The 13,699-nt window shown below is 34.1% G+C and overlaps 1 protein-coding gene across 1 annotated transcript in view; it reads left to right on the top strand.

Moving 5' to 3' along the window:
* dicer1 (dicer 1, ribonuclease type III) overlaps positions 1-13,699 on the top strand; it is a 38,906-nt gene that overhangs the window by 22,233 nt on the left and 2,974 nt on the right. Inside the window, exons 19-28 of the mRNA XM_051133497.1 lie at positions 39-192; positions 296-478; positions 574-679; positions 855-1,030; positions 2,359-3,178; positions 4,585-4,737; positions 8,883-9,651; positions 11,751-12,019; positions 12,668-12,830; positions 13,011-13,086. Coding sequence (XP_050989454.1) covers positions 39-192; positions 296-478; positions 574-679; positions 855-1,030; positions 2,359-3,178; positions 4,585-4,737; positions 8,883-9,651; positions 11,751-12,019; positions 12,668-12,830; positions 13,011-13,086 — 2,869 coding nt within the window. The remainder of the gene's footprint in view (positions 1-38; positions 193-295; positions 479-573; positions 680-854; positions 1,031-2,358; positions 3,179-4,584; positions 4,738-8,882; positions 9,652-11,750; positions 12,020-12,667; positions 12,831-13,010; positions 13,087-13,699) is intronic.

Raw genomic sequence — 13,699 nt, 5'->3', positions numbered from 1 at the left:
CCCTAGTCTCCTAGTCTTATACTGTGTGCTCTGTTTAGTTGAGGATTCCAATACGTTGGACCTGGATTTCAAGTTCATGGAGGATATTGAAAAGTCTGAAGCACGCATTGGCATTCCAAATACTCAGTACACCAAGCAAAACCCATTCATTTTCAAATTGGAGGACTACCAGGATGCTGTCATCATTCCAAGGTACTTATTGCCCTTGCAATTAAGCTCTCATTGATGACTTATACTGTGCTTTTGTTTTCACTGAAGCTGAACTCTACCCTTCTGTCCCATTCCTCTCTCCAAGGTATCGTAATTTTGACCAGCCACATCGCTTCTATGTGGCTGACGTTTACACAGACCTCACCCCGCTCAGTAAATTCCCCTCTCCAGAGTATGAGACTTTCGCTGAGTACTACAAAACCAAGTACAACCTGGACCTGTCTAATGTTAACCAGCCCCTACTGGATGTGGACCACACATCTTCAAGGTAGGAAGTAAAAAAAAAAAGGCAAATTCTGGTATGTGCTCTTTTTTTCTTCCCTAAAAAATTCATTATATGTCCATGGTGGTCTTTTCCTGTAGATTGAATCTTTTAACTCCCCGGCACCTTAATCAAAAGGGGAAAGCCCTTCCTCTCAGCAGTGCAGAGAAGAGAAAGGCCAAGTGGGAAAGCCTACAAAACAAACAGGTATTAACTGACGGAAAGAATTTGCGGTGATAATTATAAGCCCTCATACCTGAATTAAGTCTAATCACTCCGCTTGTTTGAGTATTTCCTCCCACTGAGAGCAGTAACGTACGAACAGAGGTTTGACTCACATCAGATAACAGTTTTTGGTTGTATTTCTGTTCCATCTGCTTAGATTTTAGTTCCGGAGCTCTGTGCCATTCACCCCATCCCAGCCTCTTTGTGGAGGAAAGCCGTCTGCCTTCCCAGCATTCTCTACAGACTTCACTGCCTTCTGACGGCCGAAGAGCTGCGGTCTCAGACAGCCATTGACGCTGGTGTAGGGGCTCAGACCCTGCCTCCTGATTTCAGGTCAGTTAAAAAAAATCCACAAATCATATGGATTGCACTCATCACTCTTTTCCAAACCCGAGCTCTCTCCATAGACAGTATTTTAAATGGATAGTTTACCCAAAAATTTAAATTGTGTCATTAATTACTCTCCTTCATGTCGTTACAAACCTGTAAGACCTTTGTTCATCTTTGGAACACAATTTAAGTTTTTGATGAAACTCGAGAGCTGTCATTCGGTGTTAAAAATGGTTGATTCTGATTAGTGGTTAAACATAATATTGCCATAGCCAATATATTGGCCAATATTTAGCAAATTTTAACTATTTGCATTAAGTGATACTTTTTTTGTTTTGCCAATAATTGTTGGAAGTTTATTCTTAATACTGTGTTGTTACCTGAATTATCCACAGCTGTTTTTTTGTTTTGTTTTGTTTAGTGATAGTTGTTCGTGAGTCCCTTGTTTGTCCTGCCTGCTGTTCTTCAGAAAAATCCTTCAGGTCCCACAAATTCTTTGGTTTTTCAGCATTTTTGTGTATTTGAACTCTTTTCAACAATGACTGTATGATTTTGAGATCCATCTTTTCACACTGAAGAAAACTGAGGGACTCGTATGCAACTATTACAGAAGGTTCAAACACTGGTGCATCAGAAGGAGAAACAATGCATCAGGGGGTGAAAACTTTTTGAATTAAAAGATCAGGGTGAATTTAACTTATTTTGTCTTCTGGAAAACATGTAAGTATCTTGTCTAGCTTCTGAAGGGCAGCACTACATGAAAAATATGATATTTAGGCAAAATAAGAAAAATGTACATTCTGTTCAAAAGTTTTAACCCCCGGTTCTTAATCCATCGTTTTTGCTTCTGAAGCATCAGTGAGCGTTTGAAACTTCTGTAATAGTTGACCTCTGTGAAAAAATGGATCCCAAAATTATACAGTCATAGTTGGAAAGGGTTCAAATAATCAAATTCTGAAAAACCAAAGAATGTGTGGGACCTGAAGGATTTTACTAAAGAACAGCAGGCAGTTTGACTGTTCAGGACAATCAAGGGATTCATGAACAGCTATCACTAAACAAAAAACACAGCTGTGGATCATTCAGGTAACAACACAGTATTAAGAATCAAGGGTATGTAAACTTTTGAACAGGTCATTTTTATTAATTCAACTATTTTCTCTTGTGTAACTGAGACTTGTGTAACTCTTGGGTTACTGCCTTTATAAAGTGTTCCAGTTAATTTGTGAGGTAACATCTTAGTTAGGATGCTACCTTAGAAAGCAGCAGTGTCAGTATTTTAAGAAAATTGCTCCCATTTGAGTCCTAATCTCACTGAATGTTAACCCCAGGTATCCAAATTTGGATTTCGGATGGAAGAAATCCATCGACAGCAAGTCTTTCATTTCCTGCCCCAGCACATGTATGGAAGACGACGATCACTGTAAACACGGCACAAGCTCAGATTCAGACCACACTGCCCAGGAGGGCTGCAATACGGAGGCCTCCCAGCCTCCAGAGGGCGCTCTCCCCTGTGAGAACTGCAACACACCAGATGAAAAGCTAGAAACCGACGTGCTCCCTGTGACTGATCTCCAAACGCCGAACAAAGACAAGAGCGACTGCGTTTGTTCCCAAAACCTCCCTAACGGCACTCGGGGCGACAGCGACGACCTTCCACACAGACATGACATTTGCCAATGCTCTCAGCTGGGCCCTCTGGAGAGTGACCTATTAACACAAACCACTACCTCAGTTCCTGTGCGGCCCTCTCCAGCCGGCGAGCCACAGCCCCAGCCCAGCGATGAATGTACCCCAGGCAGGAACTCGGATCTCTGCGACAGACATGTGAAAAAACCTACCTCAAACTGTTGCCCCAAACCAGAGCCGGCAACCAGCACCACAGCACCTTCCGAAGTGTCATCAGAGGTCTCTGACGTGACATCTACATCAACCTGCACAGGTCCAGCCTGGGATTCTCCGAAAACCTTGGGCCCCAACCCCGGCCTCATCCTACAGGCCCTGACCCTCTCCAACGCCAGTGACGGCTTCAATCTGGAGAGGTTGGAGATGTTGGGCGACTCTTTCCTAAAACACGCCATCACCACCTACCTGTTCTGCACTTACCCTGACGCCCATGAGGGCAGGCTGTCATACATGAGAAGCAAGAAGGTAAGATTCAGCCACATGTACTAAAATTATATAGGATTAGTCGTGATTAAATTTGAAATAAAAGTAAATATGTAAACATAAACTTTTATATAATCGTTTTGCAGCCCTAAAATTATTACAGTAATTGCAAAGCAAAAATCACGTAACACCACCTTAGTTACAAAATAATAATGCATTTTGAGCCACTGATATTATTTTTATTTTTACATGGGATTTAAATATTTACTGTTTTAATAGTGTCTGTTTTTAGTTTTAATAGTTAATAACTAAGTATATACTTTTTTATTTGTTTTAAAACAGATTATTTTGAACTTGGAATTTAAAACCGATTACGGGAATGAATTTTTACAAGAAAATATGATTTCAGTTTGTCTACTTCAAAATAAAATTCTTACCTCAATGTGTTTTTTTTTTTTTTTTTTTTTTTTTTTTTAACTGTTTCTTTGTAATTGTGAAATTTATGGGGGGGGAAAAGTTTTTTTTTTTTTTTTTTTCCTTCCTATTTTTTCAGTGTATTATATATATTTTAAATAATATATAAATATTATAATATTTAAATCATTATAATTTAAATAATCTTTTTTTAAATTTTAAAACGTCATTTTTTTTTATTTACTTCAACATATTGTACTAAACGGTATTCTTATGTATTAATAAATAGTGTTATTAAATTTATTGTATATTTATATTATGGATTGTTTATATTTATTTAGTTTTAGAATTCAGTATTTCACAAGAAATTGATTTCAGTTTGTCTACTTCAAAATTAACTTTTAACTCAATGTGTTTTTTACTGTTTCTTTGTAATTGCGAAATTTCTGACTAAAAATAGTTTCTGTTCCTATTTTTTCCAGTGTATTAAATTTATTTTAAATAATATATTTTAAATAATATAGAATAATTATAATTAAATAATTCTATCTTTAAGTTTTAAAAAGTACATTTTTAATTTACTTAAATATGTGTAATTCTAAACAGTATTCTTATGTATTAATAGAGTTAAATATTTTTATAATCCATTATTTAGGTTTCTGGTGCTTAATTTAAGTTTTTTTGTTTGTTTTTTTGTTTTTGTTTTGTTTTTGATAATGTCAGCTTTAGTTGTGCTGCATGTTTACTTTTTATAATCTTGATAGTTACGTTTAGGTTCATTCTTGAAAAAAAAAAAAAAAAAAAATTCCCTTTGCTTTGTACTAACAGAATATTCACCATTTAAAGTGTAACTGATGAATATGTAAGACTTGCATTTGCAGTTACTAGAGTTTTATTGAGAAGATTATAATTTAATTTAAATAACTGTTACCACTTATAAAGGTTTTGTGAGCCAATATTTATTTGAACGCTGTTTAATTTGTTTTTACTTCACGTGTTATATGAAAAACAAACTTCTGTTCCGTTATCTCCAGGTCAGCAACTGTAACCTTTATCGCCTGGGGAAGAAAAAGGGCCTTCCCAGTCGAATGGTGGTATCCATATTTGATCCTCCGGTAAACTGGCTTCCCCCGGGCTACGTTGTGAATCAGGACAAAAGCAGCACAGACAAGTGGGACTCAGATGAGGTATGAGTCAGAGAGCATCTCCGTTTGTTTACCAGATAGCTCAAGTCAAGCTTAACCCAATATCAACATGCATCTTCATGCACAATTACAAGTCTGTTTACATGGCTCTGTGCCTTGAGCTGAGGAACTTCTTGGCAGCGTCAAGCTGCAGCTGCTCCCAGTCGCTGCCACTAGGGGGCAGGTTCATCCTTTCTGGGTGAAGCTGGTTTCAGAAAGGAATTTATTCATGCATTTGTTTGTTTATTTTACATAGAGATTAGAAATAGTGAGTTCAGCTTGGTATACCTTTGGTTTAATTTTTAACTAATGCCAACAAATCTTCCTCAGTTAACTTGTCGTGTCCAGGGCAGTTACTTCCAAAACCTCTGAATACAAGAAATGGAAATAAAGTAAAAGGTAGCAGCTTCTTTTTAAATTAAATATAATAACAACAACATACTGAAATTTTTGTAGAGTTAGGAAATGACCCTTGAACACATTTGCCTTGTTTGTAAAGTAAAAAGCATTAGTAATAATGCAATGGCAATATACAATATATATTAATTCTCTCTCATTTAAACCATGTGCAAATATGAAGACCATAAAACATTTGCAAATCCATATATGAGCCATTCTACAGAATTGGTTCAAAGTCAGAGTTGGAAATTTTTTTTTTTTTTTTTTTCCAAAAAATGTGTGCGCGCAAATTGTGTAATATCAAAGATAAACATTTCTAGTAATTGTGCAGTTAATTCTCATATTTTATTTTCAGAAGTTTTCGAATATTTGCCCTTTCCCCTAATTTCACTATCGAAACACAGTAATAATAATTTAATTAGAAGGGTTATATTGACCTATTAAGATTTTGTTTGCATCTACATTGTAAATATATTGTTTTGCTATTTAATTAATTTTTTGTTCAAAGGTAAATCAATAACGGTTACTTTTTTAACAATATTTCAAGTGTGATTTATGAGATTTGTTGTATTTTGAATCCAATTTGTCTTTTTAAAAAGCAAAAAGTTGATCATACTGGTTTCAAACTTAAGGATTCATTAGTTTGAATATACATCAAACCAAACAATATCATAACATAGCTGATAATTCAGTATACTATATTTTTGACAAAACATCCCATGTTCCCATGTGACTGCACATTTTCGGTAGTGACAGTAATGTTTTGGTAGCAACCACATCACTATTTAGAATTTTAACTTGCAAACTAAAACACTACTTAAACATACTAAAACGGAAAAAAATTGTATAACTGTACTAAATTTTAGTTTCATGGTTAGATAGCACAGTTCTGAACAGTGATACACACATAAAAACTAAATATTGTGGAATAACTCTGAAAAAAGTGTGCTTAATTGCAGAAAAAAAGGTGTTTGGTAATGACGTTCCTTAAAGTTACACACAGATTTTGAACACATTTACCTAAAAATGATGGGACCTATCTACTTGCATCTTGTAGCTATAAGAGAAAAGGACACAGGAATATTTCCTGATCATAAATGTATGGGTTTAGTTAAAGGGGTCATCGGATGCCCATTTTCCACAAGCTGATATGATTCTTTAGGGTCCTAATGAAAAGTCTATAATATACTTTGGTTAAAAATTCTCAGTGGTTGTGTAAAACAACACCCTTTTTACCTTGTCAAAATGAGCTCTGCAAAAATCATCCCATTCTGACGGATTGTTCCTTTAAATGCAAATGAGCTCTATTTGCCCCACCCCTCTTTTCTCTCTACTGCTCAGAGAGATTGTTTACTTTAGCTGCTTTTAATGCATTTAGCCGCAAAACTTGCTTACTAGCACGTTATTAGGAAAGGTGATTGCAGATTCATAAAAAAAAACCTTATACTCACTTCTGCTGTAAGTGAAGCTGGATCACAAATGATTTGCGCGAACAAAGACGCATTTATGTAGATCGGGAGGCGCATTCCCTTCACAAATAAACGTAATCCACTGCATTTCAACGTTCATTATTACATTCATTATTACATCGTTCATTATTACATCCAGCAACACAACACCTCAATCGCTCAATCAGAGATATTCTTGTCTAATTTACATCCCTGCTCCATCATCGACACAATGGAGGTCGGACTGTTACAGCTGATTTTGGGCAGGTCTGAGGTAAGATGCTCATGTCAATCAACTGTTGTGGGAGTGGCCTCACACCGACAGGCATCTGAGAATGACTTGATTTGAAAAAGGGGATATTATTTTTACTGATTAATTAAAAACCACTGCATGGATTTTTATCATTATAGAGTAGATTTGTACATACACTGCCAACACACATTAATGTTCAAACAACATGTAAAAGTAAAGTTTGCATCCGATGACCCCTTTAAAATCAGTCTAAAAACAAAGTGTTTCAGTAGTGAACTTTTTTTTTTTTTTTTTTTTTTTACGGAAAGTTTCCTAGTTTACAAAGAAAATATAAAATTAATATATATTTTTTTAACTTCACTTTATAAAAGAATTTAAAAACATACTTTTAAAAACAACACTTGTTTCAATATCATTTTCATAAGTTGAAATTTATGGGCTAGGGTTTGGACAGCCACCTCCCAATTGAAAGTACCCAATAAATGATGATTTTATGTATATTAAGCTTACTAATATTTTAAATGATATTGTGGGTTTCAGTAGACAATAGAATGATCTTAGATCTAAGATTTGAATTGTTAAATGCTTTTTAAATGTGTTTTTTGGTTGTTGGATAGCAGCTTGCACCAATTCTGTAGAATGGCCTATATATATATATATATATATATATATATATATATATATATATATATATATATATATATATATATATACATATATATACATATACATTTTGTGCAGACCATTTTAAAATTGCTGTAGGATAAAATGTATATAATAAATATAATACTATATTAATGAAATATAAATTTAGACACATTGAATTGATCAAATGTGACAGTAAAGACATTTTGGATTTATTTCACATTAAACTGATCAAAAGTGACAGTAAAGACATTTGGGATTTATTTCAAATAAATACAGTTCTTTTGAGTTTAAAAAACATGGTATCGTTGTTTCCACACAAATATTTAGCAGCACTACTGCTTTCAACATTATTAATGTTTCCTTGACTTCAAATCAACATTACAATGATTTCTGAAGGATCATGTAACACTAAAGACCGGAGTAGTGGCTGCTGAAATTTGAAATATAAAACGGTTGTTTTAAATTTTATTAATATTTCACTATATTACCGTTAGTAATGTATTTTTGATTAAATAATTGCAGTCTTGATGAGCATAAGAGATTTTTTCTTAAAAGCATTACAAAATCTTTCCAATCCCTGAATGTTTTTCACATTATCAAAACAAAAGTAGCTTTTATTCTGTAGTTTGGGAAATGCAACTTTCTAGATTTAAAATCTTCTCACAATGCGTAAATATATAATGAAATTCAAGATATCTGCAGCCCTTAAACCGAGGCACATTTCAGAGAAGCATGTCAGGTCAGCAAGAGGTGCTACGATTATTTAAAATGAAGTATATGAAATATTAAGTAGAAGCCATGGTTTTCCATCTGTGTTTAAGCATATGTGATGTATTAGGACATGTGCACAAGACCAAGTAAGAAAAATGGAAAGAACTCTGCTTCTGGTTTCTACCAACCCTCTTCTTGGTTTCGACGGAGACTGGCTGTATGTTTTGGGTCGCTCTGTGTGGTTCGGGGTGTATACGTACGGTACGAGTGTACTAAATTTGCCTTGGGTACTGTAATTTTAAGTGTCACTTCCATGTATTATTACAGTATAAGGTGTCAAGGGTATTAACATTTTAATGAATATGCAATAGACGTTTTCTCATATGGTCAGCGTTATGGCATATTAATGATAGATAAAAAAAAAATGGGTACGTTTCAGCTTTTGAATCACATTAGATTGGATGAGTCATTGACTTGGACTGGAAGCCTCGGCTCTGTTAGAGCTCTCCTGAGCAAACATAATACTGTGGTTGAACTAAAACACTTTTAAATTGTAATCTTCGCAAATCTGTTGTAGATACTGAGCCTTGGCTTTACAGGGCTCTTGGACTCAAGGTTTCTTTCGTGATGTTGTTTGGTTTGTTTTGTTTGAGCCCTACGACATTGAGAAATCTGTTTTTGTTTTTCAGAATAAAGACTTGGCCAACGGAAAAGCCAGCGATGATGAGGATGACGACGACGAGGCAGAGGATGGGGAGGTCGAGCCGTCTAAAGAAGAGGTCAATGTGGAAGATGAGCTGGAGTACTACTACGAGCACATCAAATTCATTGATAACATGCTGATTGGCTCCGGCGCCTTCGGGAAGAAGATCTCCCTCCAGCCGGCCGAGCCCGGCTATGAATGGAAAGCCCCCAAAAAAGCCCACAACTCCCACTTCTCCCCAGACGGCGGCGCTGACGAGTTCGATTACAGTTCCTGGGACGCCATGTGCTACCTGGACCCCAGCAAAGCTGGCGAAGAGGATGACTTCGTGGTGGGCTTCTGGAACCCCTCCGAGGAAAACTGTGGCACGGATATTGGGAAACAGTCCATCTCCTATGACCTCCACACCGAGCAGTGTATCGCCGACAAGAGCATAGCCGACTGCGTGGAGGCCCTGCTGGGGTGCTACCTCACCAGCTGCGGGGAGAGGGCGGCCCAGCTGTTCCTGTGCTCCCTCGGCCTGAAGGTGCTCCCGGCGGAGAAGCAGAGCTCAGGGGGGTCGGCCGAGCTGCAGTACGGCTGGCTGAAGATCCCTCCGCGCTGCATGTTCGACCACCCGGATGCCGAGCGGACCCTCAACCACCTCATCTCTGGCTTCGAGAACTTCGAGAAGAAGATAAACTACACGTTTAAAAACAAGGCATATCTTCTGCAGGCTTTCACTCACGCCTCCTATCATTACAACACCATCACAGGTCCGTGGATGACATTTACACAGCACAGTTATTGTTAGGATTGTGGTCTGATTCCATCAATATTTCCTTGAGTCATATTTTTGTTTTTTTTTTTTTTTGGAAGCACTCTCCCCTCAGCCTTACAAAAACAAAAACAGTACTGCTTCTTTTCTTTTTCTTTTCATACTACTTGTTTATTTCAGTTTCCACTCATTCCAAGTATCATTATTATATTTTATGTGACATTTATAATAATAATAAATTAAATACAGTTACATTAAATACTAATCTAATACAATATATAAAAATAGTAATAATTAGTTTATTGAAATGTAGTATTTAATTTAATAATAATATTATATTTAGTTATACATTTTAATTTATTATTAATTATATAATGCTATAATATGTTAACTAATTAATAGTAATTAATAATTCATACTAGTTTTTTAACTACCACTCATTACAACAAATATGAGTATTACTATTATATTTTATATTATATAATTTATAATAATAATAATATTAATAAATGAAATGTCAAATTTAATATATTATATAATTTAAAATAATAAGAAGAATTTAATGAAATGTATTATTTAATAAAATAATATAAAATATTATCATATTCCGTTATACATTTTAATTTATTATAAATTATAATATAATATTGACTAATTAATAATTAATACAAATTTAGTAAAAATAGTAAATATTATTACTGTTGTTATTATTATTTTACTACTACTGCTGCTGCAATTTTTTTTTCTTTTCATACTGCTTGTTTAAATGACCATTCATTACAACAAATACAAGTATTATTTTTAATATTATATTTTATATATTTAAATGTATAATAAATTCAATGTATGATTTAATATAGAATTTATAATAATAATTAAAACAATTTAATATAATAATATTTCATATTGTTATATTAAATATACATTTTAATTTATTAATTATTTAATACTATAATAAAATATTAACTAATTAATAATAATTATTAATAATGATATATTTATTTCTTTTATCATAAAATAAGCTATTTAGAAACAAGTAGTAGTAGTAGTAATAATAATAGTAACTTGTTGTTGTTATTGTTATTATTATTATTATTATTATTATTATTATTATTATTATTGCTACTACTAGTAACAGTACTGCTTTGGGATTTTTTTTTTTCTTTTCATCCTACTTGTTAATTTAAATGACCACTCATTGCAACAAATACAAGTATTAATATTGTATTTTATATTTTCTAATTTATTAAATTTATTTATTTGTTATTAAATAAATTAAATGTATGATTTCATATATTATATAATTAAAAAGAATAATTATTATTGTTATTATCATTATTATAATTAATTTATTATTTATTAAAACATACTTTATTGTAATTATATATATTAAATTATATATATTTTAATTCATTATTAATTATATAATACTCTAATATTATAGTATTAACTAATTATTAATATTAATTATAATTTATTCTATTATTATCATAAAATAAGCCTGTTTACAAACAACAAGTAGTCACCGTAATAATAGTAACTATTATGAGTATTGTTATTACTTATACTACTACATATATTTATGTAATAAGTGGCAATATAGTATAATAATGATTATTATATTAAATTATATAGTAAAATGATGCTTTATCTCATAACTTTTTGCAATTAACACATTCATTTCCAAAGTTGATTTGGGTTACTCACATAAAATATAATTTACAAAAAATATTTAGTACTGGCATGCCACACAACTCCAAGTGTGAAATGAAGTATTCTGAAGTAACTTTTTTTGTTGAACCTAATGCTTATATCAAAAATCAGACTGATGCAGTTAGGTCAGTATTTTTATTTCGAACCAATTACTGTAAAGATGCAGCTCAAAAGAATCCTTTGTTTACAAATTGGCGTACCCTTATCGCTCTGTATGTTTGTTGCACGCACCTGGCGAGAACAGCGCTGCAGAACAAATACTGTATTTTCAGTTGCTCTTCACAAGCACCTCATATTTCTCGTGCTGTGACTCTGTTGCATATGACTTCTGTGATATTAATGGTCTCTTTTTAACTTCTTTGTACCACTGTGAACTTTGGACAGATTGTTATCAGCGGTTGGAGTTCCTTGGTGATGCAATTTTAGACTACCTCATAACAAAGCACCTTTATGAAGATCCCCGGCAGCACTCCCCAGGCGTGCTGACCGACCTGCGCTCTGCACTTGTCAACAACACCATATTTGCTTCCCTGGCTGTCAAGTACGATTACCACAAGTACTTCAAAGCTGTCTCGCCCGAACTGTTCCACGTGATCGATGATTTTGTGCAATTTCAGCTGGAGAAGAATGAAATGCAAGGAATGGATTCAGAGGTGAGCCATCATCTCGCCGTTATCTGTTAAAGATATTAAGGCCTTGGAAACGATCGTTTAATTTATGCCATTGTCAGCGTATATGGATAATATTTCATAAAGATTTAGTACCGTGACATCCTATCACTAGCGGTCATCGTGAATCTGGTCTGTGTTTGTATTTGTTTTCGTTTTTGGATTGTAAAAATGCAGTTGGATTTAATTTATTTCGAAATGGTTATCTTGGCACCGAATCTGGTCTTGTTTGACTGGAAAGCATTTTATGCCTAAGGGACAACACTGGATACTGAAAAAGGAAAGACAAATTGAATAAAATAAGTAATGTTCCCCTTAATTACATAGCTGGGTAATGTTGTCCCCAATATCGGACATTTAGGTCTTTTAAGCGTAATGCTAAAAGTAATTGATCGCAGTTCATTTTGAGAGGAAATACCATTACAGCACAGCATAGCTGTCAGTTCACATTTTAAGATACGACCGCAGTTATTTTTTCTGCAAACCATTTTCTGCTGTTTGTTGTGTGTGATTAGTTTGGGGATGTGAATTTGCCATGGATAAGCACAGTTTTGGGTCCTGAGAGGAAACGCTTATTTTCTGTGTATGCGAAGGGAAAAAAAAGAACTGGAATTGTTTTTTGCTCTCTCGTAGCTTCGCCGATCGGAGGAAGATGAGGAGAAGGAGGAAGACATAGAGGTCCCCAAAGCAATGGGAGACATCTTTGAATCGCTAGCTGGTGCAATTTACATGGATAGCGGGATGTCACTTGAGACAGTTTGGCAAGTGTATTATCCAATGATGAGGCCGCTCATAGGTAAGGGCCAAAAACGTACAGGCGAGTAAATCAGTTCTGCCGTTTCTATTCCGTCTGATTGTCTGCCGGCTCATGTGGCGAAGACCATAAGTTCAGTCATTTTCAAACGTCGTGCCATTTTTATGTGTGATGAAATGCCAGATTGAAATGCTCTGCTTTTGTTTTCGCCTCGTTTTCTAGAAAAATTCTCCGCTAATGTCCCTCGATCCCCAGTGCGTGAACTCCTGGAGATGGAACCGGAGACGGCTAAGTTCAGGTGGGAATGTCTTTCCCTTATACGCAACTTAATCACCTGCAAGATACACACGCAGTAGTGATAATTTGAACGTGCAAAACTGTAAAAGTTACTGTATCAGTGTGTGCTTCAGAGCAGATATGAGGTCATTTTAAAAACTCTGAATCTTGACTCAATTTCCGAGTTCCTGTGACGGCCCTGTAAGAGATTGGAAGCTGTAATGTGAATACGGCTAGATTGATACCAAATTTTTGCCTTTGGTGCATCAGTATCAATTCTACATGAACATGGTAGCCTTATGGGGATTATTGTTAACATTATTATTGAGTCTATGTATCAAAAATGTGTTTTATATAATTTATATATACATTATATAAATTATATATACATTATTAATAATAAGAATGTTAATAATTGTATTATTATTATTACATTAAAAATAATTACAAATATTAATTTTCATTTTTAAAAAATTAAATAAAGTAATTTGTGTTGCAGTGCAGTTTTACTACCAATATACAGCAAAATATACAGTTAGCTTGATGGTTACTGTAACTTTTTACGTTCATTATTATTATTATTATTATTATTTAATCTATGTATCAACATTTTTGTTAATTTGATTGCTAATTAT

The sequence above is a fragment of the Labeo rohita genome, chromosome 17, assembly GCF_022985175.1.
Source record: "Labeo rohita strain BAU-BD-2019 chromosome 17, IGBB_LRoh.1.0, whole genome shotgun sequence".
NCBI classification, from domain to species: Eukaryota; Metazoa; Chordata; class Actinopteri; order Cypriniformes; family Cyprinidae; genus Labeo; species Labeo rohita.
The sequence above is the reverse complement of the archived record's forward strand: the minus strand, read 5'-3'. Positions and strand labels throughout refer to the sequence as shown.